Source organism: Carcharhinus amblyrhynchos, chromosome 5 (assembly GCF_965287045.1).
Source record: "Carcharhinus amblyrhynchos chromosome 5, sCarAmb.v2.hapA, whole genome shotgun sequence".
NCBI lineage: Eukaryota > Metazoa > Chordata > Chondrichthyes > Carcharhiniformes > Carcharhinidae > Carcharhinus > Carcharhinus amblyrhynchos.
The window spans coordinates 68256602-68277391 of NC_137328.1; the positions used below are offsets into that span (position 1 = coordinate 68256602).

The 20790-nt window shown below is 42.8% G+C and overlaps 1 protein-coding gene across 1 annotated transcript in view; it reads right to left on the bottom strand.

Annotated features, from left to right (window-relative positions):
• Positions 1-20790, bottom strand: part of srfbp1 (serum response factor binding protein 1) — a 202637-nt gene that overhangs the window by 13295 nt on the left and 168552 nt on the right. The window contains exon 5 of the mRNA XM_080188964.1: positions 3846-3927. Coding sequence (XP_080045090.1) covers positions 3846-3927 — 82 coding nt within the window. The remainder of the gene's footprint in view (positions 1-3845; positions 3928-20790) is intronic.

The window sequence follows — 20790 nt, forward strand, 5'->3', positions numbered from 1 at the left end:
TCAGAGGGAATAAAAGGATATGTATAAAATGGAAAGAATAATATATAATAGGGTACTTTCTGAAGCTGTGATAAAGGCACATTGTCAGATAGAGCATAGTGTTTACTCAATGTCTATTAGCCTTTGGAGTGTCTGGGCACTGATGTTGGGAGGGAAAAGGAAATCATCTTTCATTCCACATCATTGGCCCTTGAGGCAAGATAAAAACAGCAAAATATTGAACTGTAAAGAAACAAAATAACCATTGAAAAGGAAAAATAAAAACAAAAAAAAACGTGGAGAACAATGGAAAACTGGCATTGAATTACCAATCTGAAAATTAACAATGACATCAAAAACTGTTACAGTAAACCACTTATGTTTGTCACCTGACCCCAAATTAGAAACTATATAAATATAGTACCTTATAACAGTCAGATTCCCTTCTGGGAGGGAAAACATTTTCCCAAGTATTTTTACAATTTTTTTGCCTCTCCCAGGAAGCATAAGTAAGTTTGTTCAGTGTGTTCGGATGTGTTCAGAGGAGTGTTTGGTAAATGGGGCAATGGTGTGCATAAATTATACAACAGTTTAGGATAAGCTCGATGAACCAGTCAATCTATTGGGACAACCAAAATGATACTTGCATTAATTACAGCATCTCTGCCAACAGTTTGAGCAGCTGGTATTGCATTGGCCTCATCACCTTCCTTCTTTCTGCCTTTGAATTATCTGAAGGAGATCCAAGCTCCGCACCTCAACTCTTCTGCAGGACCAGAGTGTTACCAAACACTCCTCTGAACACATCCGAACACACTGCGCAGTATTACACAGGAAACAGCACACCACAATCATTCTGGAGACCCTGGCTAGTGTATACTGAAAAGCGAGTCCAGATCAAGACCTCCAGGTCTAGGCACATGTAACATACCTTCAGCATGCCACTGACTTCTTTGGTGACACATGTGATGCTGATGATGACTTTCAACATAGCGCTTTTAGGCTTCAGTGATTGGGTCTCTGGTAAGTATCATCAGTCAAGTTTACAGTGGGTATCCCCTGTTTCCTAACAACAAGTGTGCTTACAAATAAAAAGATATCTGAGAGCTTTGACTGTGACAGGATGAAATCATCATGGCAGCTGCCCTCGAATCATGTGCATACCTACATGAACATCATTATGCTTGCTCACCAGTAACACGTAGTAAGGATGGAAGCCTTTAATTGATGAATAGTCCTGGTTGATCTGACAGTGCCCCGATTGCCAGGTGTGTGCAGTTGATGACACCCTACAAAAGTGCAGGGATGCAAACCTAAGCACCTACTCATTCTGACTGACATCACCAAAGGCAAAGTTGACAATTGTTGGCCTTGAAAAACAACGCATCAATCGCCCACCTTATCCACTTGTGGGCTCCTGATTAGAACATGCTAATATGTCTCTGATAGAGCTTTGAAAGGATATGAAAGGTAAAATATTAAGGGAAATGATCATTTTGACATTTCTGGCAAGACTGCAATAGACTGCACCCATGTGGCTATAAGGGCTCCAAGCAGTGGCCCCTAATGTTTATAAACCACAAAGGCTACCATTCTGTAAAGGTACAACAGCTGTACGATCAAAAGAAGCATATATTGTGCTTTTGGGAGTTGGCATGACTCTTACATCCTGAGTCATACCCAGGTACCTGAGATTTGAGGGCCAATACATCCGCATGGATGGCTTTTGGAATAAGTGATACCCACTGAAATGCTGGCATCATCCTCACACTCATTTTGAGGTGAGGTGCAACACTGCTTATGGTTCCACATGGTCTCTTATTTAACAGATCCTAAGATTTTTGAAGACGTGCTTCAGATACTTGGACTACTCAGGAAGTTCACTATAATACACTCCTGATAGAGTTACCCTCAACACTGCAATGTGTTGTACCTTTCACAATTAGGCAATACAAAGAGGTGGTCCCTTACCAGAGGGTGAACTATAAGGGGAGGGGAGCTCATTAGAGGATGAAGACCCAGAGGCCTAGGAACCTTAAGAGGCTGTTGACAATCAATATGAGTGCAAATATGCCATGGAGGAAGGAAGACATGTTCGTGATACTTTAGTTGCTGACAGGTTTCAGAAAGAGTAAAGTTAAGTGGGGGCATATCACTACAGCTTTCCTAACCCTTAATCTCAGGGGATGTCCAAACATTCGAAGCGAAGATGAGTCCACTTCATTCACACTTGCGTGATCTAGCCTCCTGAATAGCCAGGCCATGATCTCTGCTTCAGACTATGGTACCCTGTGAATGTGCTCACTCTGGGAACTGAGAGCCCGTGAAGAACAAGGGTGACATGAGAGAAGACTTTTGCAACCAGATAATGAGGCAAACATTATGACAACATGATGTGGACATGGCTAGGTATCTCCTCTTCCACTGCATGTCTTGTCTTTGCCACTATCACAGAGGAGGCACAAGTGTCACTACAATATAAGTGTTGATGAACTGCCCTCCACTCAATGGTATTTTTTGTGGAAGAACGGTTAGAAACACTTAAATTACACATTTCAAATAAAGACTTAAACACATTTCCCTGATGGTACAGAAGGGTGTGGAGACTAATTTAACTGAGATTGACATCACGTTAATCTCACAGTGGGACATAATCACTGAGTGGGAGAGTGGCTAAACTTTGACATAAGCCCAAAAGCAGATTCAAATACAAACTCACTACTCTCTCGGTTGCCCTAAACATTCACATAACTGTCACTTGTATTCACAAAAGTGCAACTTCTTTACAGTGCTAGCACATCCATGATCCAAAGTGACCTCAGAAATTTCTTAACTTTCCTAACCTCACCACTAAAACCTCGGTGCAGCCCCCACATCTGGAGCAGAGGTGGAGGCATTTTACTGACTGCTACAGTGCCAATTGGCTCACAAGTTTTTTTAGAAGAAAGATACAAAGGCCCCATCCTGATAAGGGTCTATTTGTCAAAGGTATTGCTCAGTGCCCTGAGCAGCTGAAGTACATGGAACCACAAGCAAGAGGAAACATGAATGGCTGCACACCCTTAAAGCGTCCTGAGAATAGGCTGCCAGGTTGTCCGGCTGATGCTCATCCTTTCTTGGGGTGCCCAGGAGCCCTGACCTGACTCCGGCAGGAGATGGTGCATCTGGAATGAGATCAAGATGCCTGGTTCCCATGTTGCTTATATCTTGTTGGTGCCTACCAGGGTGCGGGGCCATGGAATGCTGGGTTGAGCACAAATCCGGCTAGTCCTGCTGGACCAAGGTCTTCATGGTGGTCACCAACCTTCCCATGGTGATCTTCAGATGCTCGCCTGTCGGATCCACATGGATGGATTCCTCCATCGCTTATTGTCGTCTGCCGAATCACGTTCAAATCTCTGCCTGGCATTCTGCTCCGTCATTGTATCTCCAAAATCTCTTTATAATAGCACGGTCAACAACAGAAACACAAAACTGCACCTCACCATTCCCTAACCCACATTCAAATTCCATGTGATAGACCAGAAAATGTGTGTGATTTAAGTGTTTTGAATCCTTCTTCCACAAGAAACACCATTGAGTGAGGGCAGTTCATCAGCATTTATATTGTAGCGGCACCTGTGTCTCCTCTGTGGTAGCGAGTGTCAAACAGTATGAAAACTCTGAATCTTAGGTCAATGACTGAAAATTTAATGAAACAATCAATATTTTTGTATGTAAACATTATAACCATAATAATTCCATTTTAGTTTCTAAAGAACAGATAACAATATGATTAGAATGAACAAACTGCAGCATAGACATGCAAGGCATACATATTGAATGTCTTTTATTCACTATGTGTTTCACAGTATGCTGCATCTTACCTTTAATAGCTGCAATTTTTCTGCTTATGAGTGGATGTGTTGCAATTCGTGCAACTGCTCGGTCAACTGTTGTGGAATTAGGCTGTCAAGTTCAAACAACAAAGAAAATGATAGTAAATTGGTGAACAATTAAATAAAGGTATTAACTACTCCAACAAAACAGGTAACTGACTCTTCCATAAAAATTAGTATAATAATCAGTGCACTGGTATTTTCATAGCAATCAGCCCATCACTCTCACTCTCAGTTTTCTGTATAATGGAGACTTCCTTCAAAAATAAAGCTTTATTATCATAGTAATTTTCATAGAAATCCTATCATACAGAAGGGGACCATTTAGCCTCCTCTCGATGTGCTCAGCATTTTAAGCACATCCTATCCCAGCAACCTCATGGATTTACCCTAATTCCCTTAACCTACACATCTTGGGACACTCAGCAATTTATCATGGCTAATCAACTTAACCTGCACATCTTCGGACTGTGGGAGGAAACTGGAACACCTGGAGGAAACTCATGCAGACGTGGGGAGATCATGCAAACCCCACACAGATAGTCACCCAAAGCCAGGATTGGACTTGTGTCCCTGGTGCTGTGAGGCAGCAGTGCTAACCACTGTGCCACCAGAGTAATAGAGACTCTAGTTACAGCCACCATGGTATCATAGATTTGTTATGGTACAGGAGGAGGTTATTCAGCCCATTATGTCTACACCCGCTTTCTGGATGAGCATGGTGACTTGGTGCTATTTTCCTGCACAGAATAGCACTAAGAACCAGTGCACAAGATGGGAACCAAACCTAGGTCCCTGGCGCTGAGGCAGCAGTGCTAACCACTGCGCTGCCATATCACCCACAGTTTCTTTCTATCTACTCTGTCCAATCTCCTCATGATTTTGAATACCTCTATTAAATATCTTCTTCACCTTCTCTCAGGAAAACAGTTCCAACATCTATAATGGATCCTCATAAATGAAGCTTCTCATACCTGGAACAATTCTTGTGAATCTCTTGTACATACTCTCAAATGTGTCCACATTCTTATAACATAGCATCCACAATTATACACAATATTCCAGCTGAGGTCTAACTAATGCCATGTATAGGTTCAACATAATGATTTGATTTGTTTTATTATTGTCACGTGTATTAACATACAGCGAAAAGTATTGTTTCTTGTACGCTATACAGACAAAACATACTGTTCAGAGAGAAGGAAACGAGAAAGTGCGGAATGTAGTGTTACACTCATAGCTAGGATGTAGAGAAAGGTCAACTTAATGCAAGGTAAGTCCATTCAAAAGTCTGAAAGCAGCAGGGAAAAAGCTGTTCTTGAGTCAGTTGGTATGTGACCACAGACTATCGCACCTTTTCCCCATCTGAAGAAAGTGGAAGAAAGAACATCCGGGGTGCGTAGGATCTTTAATTATGCTGGCTGCTTTGCTGAGGCAGCAGGAAGTGTAGACACAGTCATGGGAGGCTGGTTTGCGTGACGGATTGGGCTACATTCACAACGTTTTATAGTTTTTTGCGGCTTTGGACAGTGTAGGAGCAATACCAAGCTGTGATACAATCAGAAAGAATGCTTTCTATGGTGCATCTGTAAAAGTTGATGAGAGTCATAGATGACATGCCAAATTTCTTTTGTCTTCTGAGAAAGTAGAGGCGTTGGTGGGCTTTCTTAACTGCAGTGTCGACATTGGGGGACCAGGACAGATTGTTGGTGATCTGGACACCTAAAAACTTGAAGCTGATTGACCCTTTCTACTTCGTCCCTATTGATTTAGACAGGAGCAAGTTCTCCTTTACACTTCCTGAAGTCGATGACAATCTCCTTCATTTTGTTGACATTGAGGGAGAGATTATTGTTGCCATACCAGTCCACCAGATTCCCTATTTCATTCCTGTTTTCTGTCTTGTCACTGTTTGAGATCCGACCCACTATGGTGGTGTCGTCAGCAAACCTGAAAATTGAATTGAAGGGGAATTTGGCCGCACAGTCATAGGTGTACAAGGAGAATAGTAAAGTACTAAGAACACAGCCTTGTGGGACACAGGTGTTGAGGATTATCATGGAGGAGATGTTGTTGCCTTTCCTTACTGATTGTGGTCTGAAAGTCAGGAAGTTCAGGATTTAGTCACAGAGGGAGGTGCTGAGGCCCAGGCCACAGAGTTTGGAGATGAGTTTCGTGGGAATAATAGTGTTGAAGGCTGAGCTGTAGTCAATAAATAGGAGTCTGACACAGATATCCTTGTTATCTAGATGTTCCAGGGTTGAGTGCAGGGTCAGGGAAATGGAGTCTGCTGTGGACCTGTTGCGGCAGTAGGCAAACTGCAGCGGATCCAGGTAGTCCGGGAGGCTGGAATTGATTTGTGCCATGACTAACCTTTCAAAGCACTTCATAATGATGGATGTCAGAGCCACTGGCCAATAGTCATTAAGGCAAGTTGCTTAATTCTTCTTAGGTACTGGGAAGCCAATAGGGACCTCAGATTGTTGTAAAGAGAGATTGAAGATGTCTGTGAATACATCCACCAGCTGATCCACGCAGGATCTGAATGCACATCTGAGTACCCCATCCGGCCAGTTGTTTTCCCTGGGTAATGTCTTGTATAACTTCAACATAGCCTCCTTGCTCTTGTACTCTGTGCCTCTATAAATAAAACCAAGAATACTGTATACTTAATTGTTTGCTGCACCTTTCCTGCTATCTTCAATGATCTATGCTCATATACACCTAGGTCCCTCTGCTCCTGCGCCCCTTTAAAAATTATACAGATTATTTTCTATCATCTGACCATGTTCTTCCTATCAAAGTACGCTTCTCCACATTGAACTTCATCTGCCACCTACCTGCCCACTCCACCAACTTGCCTATATCCTTTTATAGTTCCACACTGTCCTCAGTTTACAATGCCTTCAAATTTCGTATCATTGGCAAACTTTGAAATTGCTCCCTGCACACCAATCCAACAATTATTATGGAGGAAATTTGCAGCCAACTGAAAGGAAGAGGCAGCTAGAAGGAGGGTGGAACATGATAGAGGCAGCAAATTTAGTTACAAAAAAGTTTATGAATTCCATGCACTTGTTATTTAGAGTCGAGGGTGGAGGGGACAGGGAGACGGGTTTAAAAAAGATGGTTTGCAGTACAGAAAGAAGACACAGGTTATCGTTATACCCAATAATGTTTTAAGTGACCCAATCAGATCTGGCAGTGGATGAATAAACCAATTTTCTGACATACCCTTTCAAGTCTATATCCCTTGGACTGAAGGGAGCAGCAACGAAGGCTGTACCAGAGAGAATAGCAAAGATTGAACTAGAAAGAGAATGGAATGGTTTTATTCATGGTTAAACGTGCATATATAATCCTTGTATTTAAAAATACATAGAGTACAAAAGTAAGACGGTTAAGTTAAATCATTATAAACCACTGAAATAGACCTCGGCCGGAACACTGGGTTGAGTTTTCCCAACGTGTTCTGGGGCCATATGTGGGTCCTAAATCCATACCTGACCATACATAGCCAGACTGATATTATGAGTCCAAGTAAGGATTGTAAATGGATCATTGTTGCAGGATGCCGACAGGAGAGCCAAGAGGATGACAGACACAGCAGGAAGGGTAGGTGCTGCTGGAGAATTAGGAAATCTGGGCACACCTCAAACCAGAGGTGCTTACAAAGCCTCCCGCTTCAGTGGTGAAAAAGATGACCAACTACTGCAAGGGACATCAGGGTGGAGGTTGACCCCCTCTAGCAGCCAGTCTGTAGCTGCTCCCCTGTAAGGACTGCACCCCCCTAATGCTGTCAATTAATTCAGCCGCATGTGGCCCACCAACCTCCCAGTGCAGGGTCTCCTCCATCGTGCAGAGGGAGTCCTAACACAGTGAAGGGCTGTGAGACACTGAGAAACCTGCAGCACTGGGGGGAAAATTACCCATCATTGCCTTCTTGAAGAAGGTTGCCCATTCCCACTGCAGTCCTGGCCTAGGGAAAGGCTTTAGGCTGCATACTTTAGGAAAACTGTCAAGATGCTGGAGAGGAGAGGATGCAGAGGAGATTTACCAAAAAGGTAAGAGACTTTATTTATATAGAGAGACCAGAGAAGCTGGAATGGTTCTACTCAGAGCAGAAAAGGGGAGATTTAATGAAGTAATCAAATTATTAGAGGTTTTAGTTCAGTAGAAAAGGAAAAACTGTTTCTAGTGGGAGAATGGTTAATAACCAGTGTGTGTAGATTTAAGATGACGGGCAATAAATTAGAACAGAAATGCGAGTTGATATGGGGCGGAATTCTCCCCAAAAAATTCTAAGTGTTGCACTTGCATGAAAACTGGAGTAATTCACAGTGTCTTTTTTCAGTGAGAGTTTGGAGAAGAATCTTCCACACACTGTGCACCGCAGAGGCCACCAGCATAAATATTATTAAATTTCAGGGGGCAGGGCCTACTCCTGCTGGAGAGGCTGAAACCTGTGTGCTGAGCAGGCCACTGAGCAAAGGGCTGATCTGTCATTACTGAGATCAGTGCATGCACAGTGGCCCTGCACTGATCGTCTCCAGATTACTGGCCAGCCATTGAGCTGGCCGACTTTGCAATCCACTCAATGCCAGTTCTCTGCCCTGCATCCGCATCCCACCTCCCCCCCCTCCACCAGTCCTCCAATGATCTGATTGCTGACATCCCCACCCACCCCCCCACCCCCCCCAAACCATTCCCAGGCCCAGGCTTGACCTCCCTCCCCCCAGGCCTGCCCAATCTCCAGCCCCCGTCCCGCTGATTCATCACCCTCCTCCAGCTACCTCCCCCACCCCACACCGATTGCTTGTGTCCCTCCTTCCACCACCGATCCCTTTGCAAAGTGACAGTGGGACTCCCCACCCCCTCTGATTGTCCCTTAGGTCCAGTCCCCAACAGACCCTGGGAAACATCAGTCCCTGGCCTGTTAATCTCACTTAAATGAGATTAAAATGTCCATGTTAATTGTCTTTGTGACTCTCTGTCGATTTCTGGTGCAGAGCAGAAGCCACCAGAAATCAGGTGATCGGAGGGGAGTGAACACGTACGTGAACTCCATGAATCTGCCGATGTGTCAATCTCCCAGCCCATTGCGCTAATATGGGAGAATTGCAGCCATGGTCTACAATGCACTGCTTAAAAATGTGGTGGAAACATATTCAGTAATAATCTTTTCAAAGGCCACCAAATATGTACCTTAAAAAGAAAATTTGCAGGGCTAAAGATAAAAGCAGGAGAGTGGGAGAAATTTAAAAGTTTTTCAAAGAGCCAGCACTGAACTGAAGGACCAGCTTCTTTCTGTATTGTACGATTATATGAATACATGTATATTAATCAGCTCAGTGAAAAAATAGCTATCACAAAAGTATTTAAACTCATTATTCCATACATGGTATACAGAACGGGACTGGTGCATCTATAAACTGTCTTATAAAACACATCAAACCAAAAACAGTTTTCCAAATGCCTGTAACAAATATGAGACTCTCAGCGATACCATGTTATTGGACATTAGTCACAGAATTCAATTTGTCAAGATAGGAAACTTTTTCTGAACAGTTTTTGGCGAGCTCTTTGCCATTGTACCAAGAAAAGGAGTTTATATTCCCACAACTATCATTATTAAGCTTTTTCTCCTTTCTGTCCGTAAAACTATGACTTCTTCAAAGGGAAAGGATAAAACCAAAATCACATAAGAAAACTCTAATGTTGTAAGCTTCTGTAGGAAGTAGAATAAGCACCTTGTAAAACTCCTTGCTAATGCTTTCCAATCTGTTTACACTAGGGCCCAGATGTTTACTCCTAGCTGTGCAAAATTCTGGGTTCTTTGTATGCTCAAGAGAGGGACCACTGATCTTTAGGTAATTCTGCTATTTTTCCTACCTCTGTCGTGATGGAAACCTGGGCCTAGAAGTATCAAGTTGATCTCCAGAATAAAAAGAATGGCAAAATAATAAATGTATAAGAGAGACCATAAGACCCAGGAGCAGAATTAGGCCATCTGGCCCATTGAGTCTGCTCTGCCATTCAATCATAGCTGATAGTTTTCTCATCCCCATTTTCCTGCCTTTTCCCCATAACCCTTGATCCCCCTTATTACTCAAGAACCTATCTATTTCTGTCTCAAAGACAATGGCCTAGCTTCCACAGCCTTCTGCAGCAAAGAGTTCCAATCTCTGCCTGGAGAAATTCCCCCTCAACTCTGTTTTAAAGGATTGTCCCTTTAGCCTGAGGTTGTGCCCTCTGGTTTTAGTTTTTCCTACTAGTGGAAACATCCTCTTCACGTCCACTCTATCCAGGCCTCGCAGTATCCTGTAAGTTTCAATAAGATCCCCCTCATCCTTCTAAACTCCAACGAGTACAGACCCAGAGTCCTCAACTGTTTCTCATACGACAAGCTCTTCATTCCAGGAATCATTCTTCTGGACCCTTTCAAGGCCAGCACATCCTTCCTTAGATACAGGGCCCAAAACTGCTCACAATACTCCAAGTGAGGTCTGACCAGAGCCTTATACAGCCTCAGAAGTACATCCCTGTCCTTGCATTCTAGCCCTCTTGACGGGAATGCTTACATTGCATTTGCCTTCCTAATCGCTGACTGAACCTGCATGTTAACCTTAAAAGAGTCTTTGTGTTTCTGATTTCCCTTTGTGTTTCTGATTTCCTAAGCATTTTCCCATGTAGAAAATAGTCTATGCCCCTATTTCTCACTCCAAAGTGCATAACCTGAAACTTTTCCACATTGTATTCCATCTGCCACTTCTTTGCCCACTCTCCTAACCTGTCCAAGTCCTTCTGCAGCCCCCCGCTTCCTCAATATGACCTGTCCCCCTACATCTTTGTATCATCTGCAAACTTAGCAACAGTGCCTTCAGTTCTTTCCTCCAAATCGTTAATATATATTATGCAAGTTGTCGTCCCAGCACTGACCCCGAGGCACACCACTATTGCTGAAAAAGACCCCTTTATCCCCACTTTCTGCCTTTTGCCAGTCTTTTTGATAGCTTGTCTGCTTTCTTGCATCTTTGTAGAAAATTGATGCCTGTGTCAATATGTGTGATCTTCTTGGAGAGCTTCTCCACTTTATCTAACTTCCTTGTTATCTCCTCAAAGATCTCTAACAGACATGATCTCCATTGACAAAGCTATGCTGACTCAGTCTTACTTTATCATGTACTCCCAAGTACTCTGCGATCTCATCTTTAATAATGTCTCTAAAATCTTGCCAATGACTGAAGTCAGGCTAATTGGCCTATAATTTCCTATCCGCTGCCTCTCTCCCTTCTTAAACAGCGGTGTCACATTTGCTACTTTCCAGTCCTCTGGTACCCTCTCCACCTTCAGTGATTCCTGAAAGATTGCCTCCACAATTTCTTCAGCTATCTCTTTTAAACCCTGTGGTATAGTCCATCCAGTCCAGATGATTTATCCACCTTCAGACTTTTAGTTTCCCCAGAACCTTCTCCTTAGTGATGACCACTACACTCATCTATGCCCCCTAAATCTCTTTGGCATCCCACTGGTGTCTTTCACCGTGAAGGCTGACGTAAAGTAACTATTCAGTTTCTCTGCCATTGCTTTGTTTCCTATTATTACTTCTCCAGCCTCATTTTCTAGCTGTCCAATGGCTATTTTTGCCTCTCTCTTACCTCTTATATACTGAAAAAAACTCTTCCTATCTTCTTTTACATTACTAGCTGGCTTATGCTCATATTTCATCTTCTCCCTCCATATTGCTTTTTTAGTTGTCCTCTGCTCGCTTTTAAAGGCTTCCCAATCCTCTGGCTTCCCACTAATCCTTGCCACTTTGTATGCTTTTTCTTTTGCTTTTCTGCTGTCTTCGACTTCCCCCCTCAGCCACGGTTGCAAGAGAGAAAGAAGGGTAGGAAGTCTAGCTATATTAATGGTCAAACGTAATTTGGGGTTGTCAAAGTGATCTAGAATTTGAACTGGTTATTCTAATACCTGACTGTTTTATGGTGTGATGTGCCAGCAAAGCCAAAAGAGAAAGCTCAGTTCAGGTTGGTGATTGTGATAGCACAGAAAAAAAGGAAATAACATCTGTGGATGATTTAGGATGCAACATTTCCTAGGGCTATCAGAATGGTTAAGAGTTCATCTGCAAAGAATTGAGGGAGGAGCTCAGATATTGTCAAGGATTAAATCTGACTAAAATGATAAAGAAAGGATGTGTGAAAAAAATGAAGACGTAGACTCAACTTGTACAACACTCAGCATGTGAACCAAAATTTAAAAAAACAAAAAGGATCATAAAGCTTAGAGGGGGAGGGATAAATTGTGATAATTATAATTTAATTCAGAAGCATGAAAGTCTTACAATTACTACAAGGGAGTAAGTGAATTTTGGTTGGATGCCATTGGATTAAAAACAAGCTAATCTAGCATTTATATTGAAGAAAAAAAATCAAAATTAATTCTGCTATTACAGGTAAATTTAACATTAATACCTTGTGAACTAATGGATGCAAATGATTATATGCAAACTCAAGTGATTTGTCCATGAGTAATCTACTTGGAAAAAGCAATAGGCCATTCAGCCCCTGCAGCCTGTTGACAATTCACTGATGTAATTGACAAGGTACCTCACAAGAGGTTATTGCAGAAGGTCAGGGGACATGGAGTTGGGGGTAGGGTGTTAGCGTGGATAGAGGATTGGTTGTCAAATAGGAGGCAGAGAGTGGGGGTCAATGGGTGCTATTCGGATTGGCGGTTGGTGACTAGTGGGGTGCCCCAGGGGTCGGTGCTGGGGCCTCAGCTATTTACCATTTATATAGATGATCTGGAGGAGGGAACCGAGTGCAGGGTGTCGAAATTTGCTGATGACACCAAGATTGGGGGAAAGGCAAATTGTGCGGAGGGTGTGGAGAGTCTGCAGAAGGATCTAGATAGGCTGGGCGAATGGGCCAGGAAATGGCAAATGGAATTTAATGTTGGCAAGTGTGAGGTGGTCCACTTTGGTAGGAAGAATGGTAGGAAGGACTATTACTTACGTGGCGAAAAACTGCAGCAGGCGACGGTGCAGAGGGACCTAGGGGTCCTTGTGCATGAGTCGCAAAAACCCAGCTTGCAGGTGCAGCAGGTGGTCAGGAAGGCGAATGGGATGCTGGCCTTCATAGCGAGGGGGATTGAATATAAAAGTAGGGAGGTCTTGCTGCAGCTGTATAGGGCATTGGTGAGGCCGCAGCTGGAGTACTGTGTGCCGTTTTGGGCGCCGCACCTGCGCAAGGATATTTTGGCCCTGGAGGGAGTGCAGAGGAGGTTTACTAGGCTGATACCAGAGTTGAGGGGATTGAGCTATGAGGAGAGGCTGAATAAACTAGGCTTGTACTCGTTAGAGTTTAGAAGAATGAGGGGAGATCTCATTGAGACGTATAAGATGATGAATGGGATGGATAGGATAGAGGTGGAGAGACTCTTCCCGCTCAAAAAAGACAGTAGGACTAGGGGGCACAGCCTCAAGATAAAGGGGAGGCGGTTTAGAACGGAGTTGAGGAGGAACTTCTTCACTCAAAGGGTGGTGAATCTCTGGAATTCTCTGCCCGTTGAAGTGGTGGAGGCTGCCTCGCTAAATATTTTTAAGAAGCGGGTTGATGGGTTCTTGATAAGAGAGGGGATTAAGGGTTACGGGGAGAGGGCAGGAAAGTGGAACTGAGCCACGACAGATCAGCCATGATCTTATTGAATGGCGGGGCAGGCTCGAAGGGCTAGATGGCCTACTCCTGCTCCTATTTCTTATGTTCTTATTCAACTAAATCATGGTTGACCTACACCTTCATTCCAATTACGTGGCTTTGTTCTATGTCCATGTCACAGACAGAATATATTTGCTTTCTAATAGCCTGTAATCAGAATGTCTATTATGAAAAATGTGGGTCTTTTCTGCCCCCAATATAATTAAATAATTCAGCAGCAAACTGATGCTGAGAGGTTGTTCCCCTTGTAGAAAAGTCTAGGATCAGAGGGTGTTATCTCAGAATAAGGGTCGCCCATTTAAGACAGAGATGGGAGGAATTTCTTCTGTGAGAGGGTATTCAGTCAGTGGAATTCTTTACCATATGGAGCTGTGTAGCAGTTGGTTGTTAAGCATGTTCAAGGCAGAGATAGGTAAGATTTTTAATCAGTAAAGGAATCGAGTGTTACAGGGATAAGATGGGAAAGTGGAGTTCAGGTTTATCGTATCATATCTGTCACGATCGCATTGAATGGTGGTGCAGACGCGATGGGCTGAATGGCCTACTTGTACTCCTATGTCATATGGTCTTTTAGGAGTTTAAAATAAAGGTTATTTATTCTCTCACATTTATCCTGAATTAACATGCATGCACACATACAGTATATAGATAAAAGTAGTGCATTTTTACAGATTACAGTTAATTCAACCTGATTTAATGACTTTTGATCTCCCACGTGGCAGGTCTGTGATTTCTTCAGTGGAGTTAAAATGATACTGTGGGTGAACCTACATCACACAACTGTGCTGTGTTCAAGAAGGCAGCACAGCACCAGCTTCTCAACAGCAATTAAGGGTGGACAATAAATGCCGGTATAGCCCATGAAGCCCACATCTCATGTACGCACATAAAAAAACTTCAAACATGTAAAAAGCATAACATCAGTGACTCAGTAAATTAATAATGACATGGCTCATTGAATAAAGTAACTACTACTAACCACAGTCAAATCAAACCCAACAAATCAATCATCATCCAATACAAGAGTGGGCACATCTTAAATTGCCACACATCTTCGCAGCATAGCCTGTATTGCCTGCTTGAGCCTTTGTGCTCAGTTATCAGGGAGAATAGCTTGATTGAAAAGGGGAGATCAACCTATATGCCAAACAAATGGGGTTGAAAAAATTGAGTCAACTTGTATGGTGTGATCTACAGTATATAAAGAAATGTAGTTGTTCTATCATTACATCATTCAGAATGATCTGGGACTCGTACATGTAGGGTGCTCCATGTGCAGTGTGGTACTGCAGTCAGGTGCTGAACAACACCAGACCACCAGCTACATGGACAACTGCAAGAAATAAACTTGATGGAACTTGAGCATTTTGAGTTGAAAACTGATTATTTCAAATTTATGGGAACCAGAAGACATACCACCCACTCCAATTCCCCAATCCCTCTTCAGAACCATTTTGAACACACCCAGGATTTAACTCATTTCCAGCAAGCATCTCTTGGTACCAGCCTACTCAATATTCTCTTTTTGTTTCTGGCACTTAGTCCACTCTTCCTATACACACCACCTGCCCCGACTCTGATAAGGGGTTAAAATCAAAGCTCAAATTTATCATGTCTCTATATTGCACTGGGTTGTTGGAGGTGGGGGGGGGGGGGCGGAGAGTGGGATTCAGTTCCTATATTATAGAAGGTTAAATGATATAATATGTAATGCAGTTACTGATATACACGATAGGGCTTTAAAAAATCTCATTAATTCACAGTAACATAAGATTTACGATAAAGGCAAAATCCTGCAGATGCTGAAATTAGAAATGAAAGCCAAAAATGCTGGAAAATCTCAGCATCTGTGGAAAGAGAATAGAGCCAATGTTTTGAGTCTAGGTGACCCTTTGGCAGACTGACAAAGGGTCATCCAGATCTGAAACAGAAGATTTAATACTAATGAACTTATTTTTAAATGTTAACTATAGCTGAGTATTGCCCAGAAAATGATTTTGTGTAATATTTTTGCACCTGAATGAATGATAAAATCATGTTTTGAAAGATTAGGGCCTGCAGATAGTCCAAGAGACATTTCTGCTGCAGAAATTAAAATCATCCTTTATTACCGTCTTATAATAGTGCTAATAAACTTTTATTTAAAACAAAAGCCCATAAGTTGCTACCAAAATTACAGAGCTTTCCATTGTTTATGCACAATTACTACAGTAACTTCAAATCAAGGACTGGCTGTTTCGGTGTTTTCCGAAAATGGCACTTCGCTGTTTGCCTCACCACTGAATTGTATTAAACACAATTAAATTGCTGTCTTTGGGCAGGAGATATGAAATAAACTCACCACAGAAAGTTAAATCATGTCTTACCAGGCATAAGTACCCTTTCAACAATGTGCAAGAGTTAACTATCTCAGTCAACTTCTCTGGTACTGACAGTTGACCATTAATAGTGTAAAGTAGGTTTTAAGTGTAGTTGAAGATTTAAAAAATAAATATTTTTTAAACATTTCCTTTCCGTGCAATTCTTCATCTCTCTCAATCCACTGACCTTCCCTCACATTATTTTTCTTTGTGATTTGACATTGAAGTTCACCTATTCTAATTTATATTTCCATCTTAGTTCTTAGACAATTAATGTTACAATCCTTGAATCTAATTGACTAAGGATAAATCCAGTTGCTTTTTTGGTTTACTCGGGTTCCAGGTACCCACTTACCCTCATTGCAACATTTTCAACTCGTACCTTCTAATCATTGTCATGAAAAAAATTTTAAAAAGCTAACCGAAGACAGCCAAACACAAACTAATGTTAGCTGCCCACACACCAAATATGGTCAATCTACCTAAAGCCGTGTACTGCAAGTCAAGCCTGAACAACTTGGAGAACTTGCATACCCTTGTATCCATCAAACATCATTCATTTGCACAGACTGTCTCAACATGCTTTTCACCCAATTCGCAAATTTTGAAATATTGACTCTGTTATGTCAGCAGCAAACTGCAAAAAGAGAAAATGACCAGATAATGTTTTTTGTTGGTGGCATTGTTTCAATAACAAGGCCTGAGCTAATTACTACACAGGATGTTGTTAAACGTTGCAGCTTAACATATGCACATTACAAGGGTAATTTCATTCAGCCAGCATACAGCATCTGTTCTATAGATTGCCCTAAAGCTACATCGAGTCCATACCCAACAAGAGTCATTTTCAGCACTGGGGATAAAAAATTAAATCAGACCACATTTTTTATTAACTAAATATATTCTCATATAAATTATTCAGAAGGAAGCATTCTATATGTTTCTGCAAAAATTACATTTAGTGCTGGCTGTCAACATGTACTGACTGCTTCAAATAACCCCAGTTGGGGAAAAAACTCTCAACATGTATACCAGATGCGCTCTACACATCACATAAAGGAGGATTCCCTGGAAACTTTCCTTATGCTCTTGATTTACAGGAACGTGTCACGCTATTCACTCATTTAACCATATTTGCAGAGTAGGAGCCCACACGACCAGTCTTGATTTCAACACAATCATGGTGCAGCACTGGGGAAATTTTTTTTTATTCATTCGTGGGACATGGGCATCGCTGGCTGGCCACATTTATTGCCCATCCCTAGCTGTCTCTGGAGGGTAGTTGAGAGTCAATCACATTGCTGGAGTCACATGTAGGCCAGACCAAGAAAGGACAGCAGATTTGAAATTGATTCTAGAGTTGAGAGGCTTGACCTATGAGGAGAGACTGAGTAGACCGGGGTTATACTCTTTGGAATTCAGAAGAATGAGGGGAGATCTTATAGAAACATATATGATTATGAAGGGAATAGGTTAGAAGCAGGGAAGTTGTTTCCACTAGGGGTGAAAAACTAGGACTAGGGGGCATGGCCTCAAAATAAGGGGGAGCAAATTTAGGACTGAGTTGAGGAGGAATTTCTTCACACAAGGGATTGTGAATCTTTGGAATTCACTGCCCAGTAAAGCAGTTGAAGCTACCTCATTGCACATTTTTAAGGCAAGGATAGATAAATTTTTGAATACTAAAGGAATTAAGGGTTATGGTAATTGGTTGGTAAGTGGAGCTGAGTCCACGAAAGATCAGCCATGATCTCACTGAATGGCAGAACAGGCTCGAGGGGTCAGATGGCCTACTCCTGCTCCTCATTCTTATATTCCTTCCCTAAAGGACATTAGTGAACTAGATGGGTTTTTCCGACAATCAACAACGGTTTGATGGTCATCAGTAGATTCCTATTTGGCCTTGGAGGGAGTGCAGAGGAGGTTTACTAGGCTGATACCGGAGTTGAGGGGGTTGAGCTATGAGGAGAGGCTGAATAAACTAGGCTTGTACTCGTTAGAGTTTAGAAGAATGAGGGGAGATCTCATTGAGACGTATAAGATGATGAATGGGATGGATAGGATAGAGGTGGACAGACTCTTCCCGCTCAAAAAAGACAGTAGGACTAGGGGGCACAGCCTCAAGATAAAGGGGGGGCGGTTTAGAACAGAGTTGAGGAGGAACTTCTTCACTCAAAGGGTGGTGAATATCTGGAATTCTTTGCCCGTTGAAGTGGTGGAGGCTGCCTCGCTAAATATTTTTAAGAAGCGGGTTGATGGGTTTTTGATAAGAGAGGGGATTAAGGGTTATGGGGAGAGGGCAGGAAAGTGGAACTGAGCCACGACAGATCAGCCATGATCTTATTGAATGGCGGGGCAGGCTCGAAGGGCCAGATGGCCTACTCCTGCTCCTATTTCTTATGTTCTTATGTTAATTCCAGATATTTTTTATTGAATTCAAATTTCATCATCTGCCGTAGCAGGACTTGAACCCTAGTCCCCAGAATATTTGGAGCAGAGGGTGGTTTTAATGCATTGGTTTCTAGGTTAGTGGGATATAGACAATGCAATCCAAAAGCAGACTTTCTTGGATGAGTGCAGATCCAACGACACTGAAGGAACTCACCACTGTCCAGCATACAACAGCCTGTTTGATCGGCACCCCCTCCACCACCTTAAATATTGTTTTCACCACCATCGCAGGGGCGGCATGTTGGCATTCTGCCTCACAGCACTAGGGTCCCAAGATTGATTCCCGGCTTGGGTCACCTCCTGAGTGGAGTCAGCATGTTCTCCCTGTGTCAGTGTGGGTTTCCTTCGGATGCACCGGTTTCCTCCCACGGTCCGAAAGACATTGGCCATGCTAAATTCTCCCTCACTGCACCCGAACAGGTGCTGGAGTGTGGCAACTAGGAGATTTTCACAGTAACTTCACTGCAGCGTTAATATAAGCCTTTAAACCATTGTTGATTGTCGGAAAAAACCCATTTAGTTCACTAATGTCCTTTTGGGAAAGGACATGAGAGCATAAGTAGTAGGAGCAGGAATAGGCCACCTGGCCCCTTAAGCCTGCTCTGCCATTCAATAAGATCATTATTGGTAACAGTGATAAATATACTTTAAAACAATGGCAATTCTCCAAGTCTCTCTTGACAGCACTTGCTTAATCAATAGTCTAGAAGAACAAAAGCAGTAGATGGATGGGAACATTACCATCTGAAAGTTCCCCTCCAAGTTACATGACCTTGACTTGGAACTATATCTATTTCTTCACTGTCGCTGTGCCAAAATCCTGACCAAACAGCATAGAGTGCTCTGCGAAGAGTCATCCAGACTTGAAACATTAGTTCTTTCTGTTCTTGCTCCATAGATGCTATCAGACTTGCTGAGATCTTCCAGCATTTTCTATTTTTGATCCTTATCATCTGCCCTGGCACATGTCCTGCTTACCGCTCTCTCCGTCCGCTTTCATGTGGAAAAGCTAGCAATACGAGGGAGTGATCCCAGATGGGTGGAGGATTCCAGAGCTCAAGGTCCTCATGGACTTTAAGGACAGAGCTATCCAGCTGGCTCGGGAGGATATCGACCGCTCCTGTGCTGATGGTGAGGTCAGCAGCGATGAACCAAGTAAGGATCCAACACTGCTTCATCCATCAGACATCAATGAAAGTCATGTCTCCTTTTTTTCACTGGCACCTCTGGGAAACAACACAGGAAGTCCACCAGCTAGATCTTCCAGTAATCCATGAAATTCCACCCTGGTCTCCTCCAACTAGGACCTTGGTACCCCTGCACCTTCTGCCTGGTATCCTTCCAGTGTTTATCTTGGTCACCCCTGAGTGAGATGTCTTGGTCACTGGTCAAACCCCTCTCGTCATTCCCCCACCCAAACTATGAGGTATCCCAGTTGCCCCCATCCGACAGATTCCCAGTCACCTGCACCCGGACTGAGACATCCTGCTGCTCCCTGTCTCTCCTGAGTGAAGCATCCTGGTTGCATCCCCCCCAAGTTGAGAACCTGAGTCAAACCTGCTGATCCTCGAGTCAACCCCTTTAATACATGGAGCAGCTCCATAAGCGCTGCACCCACCTCTGAGCTCTCCTCAGAGGGATTCTTGCCAAGTACATGCCTTTGAAGCCAGTTGTGATTCATGCCATTGCTAACATTACACTGTCATGGATGGATCTTTTGATGGGGGTGAGGGTGATGTGACTCCAGCGTTTGAATCCGATATGATGCAAATTATATAATTATGTTTCCGAAACTAAACGTCAGGAAACACTGGCTGGGGGGGAAGGGATGATTGCAGCAAGCTTTCACACCAACGTAAAATGAGACTTTGGACTTTTTATGATATTTTCCGCTCCATTGCCAAACCCGCCTGATGCAAATGGAAGCGGAAAATCCCATCCCAGGTTTTATTGTGCTGACTTTGCACTGCTTTGGGTGACATATTTTGTACCATTCATGAACCAAACAGGCACTGGGCTCTGTGTGAAACTATGACAAATCATTTCCACAGACTTCTGAACACAACTTAAAAGTTGTTGCTTTCATCTTGGGAGTCATGCACAGCTCAAAAACTTCACTGGGTGTGGCCAGATAACTTTGTTACTAAGGATTGCTGATGCATCACTCCTGTCTATTTGATCCTGTATCAAACAGTCAGCTAAACACAACTCAAGACTTCAACCTTTGGTCAGAATTGACATTTGAAATAGTTGTTCAGCAAGCAGGCAGACGTTAACCTATTAAAGAATAACTTTACTTAAATTGTCTTAACACGATTTTAAACAATATAAACTAAAGTAATTGGCCACACATCAGGAACTCAATCTGTTGCAATTACTGACTAGGAAAGTTTAAAAACT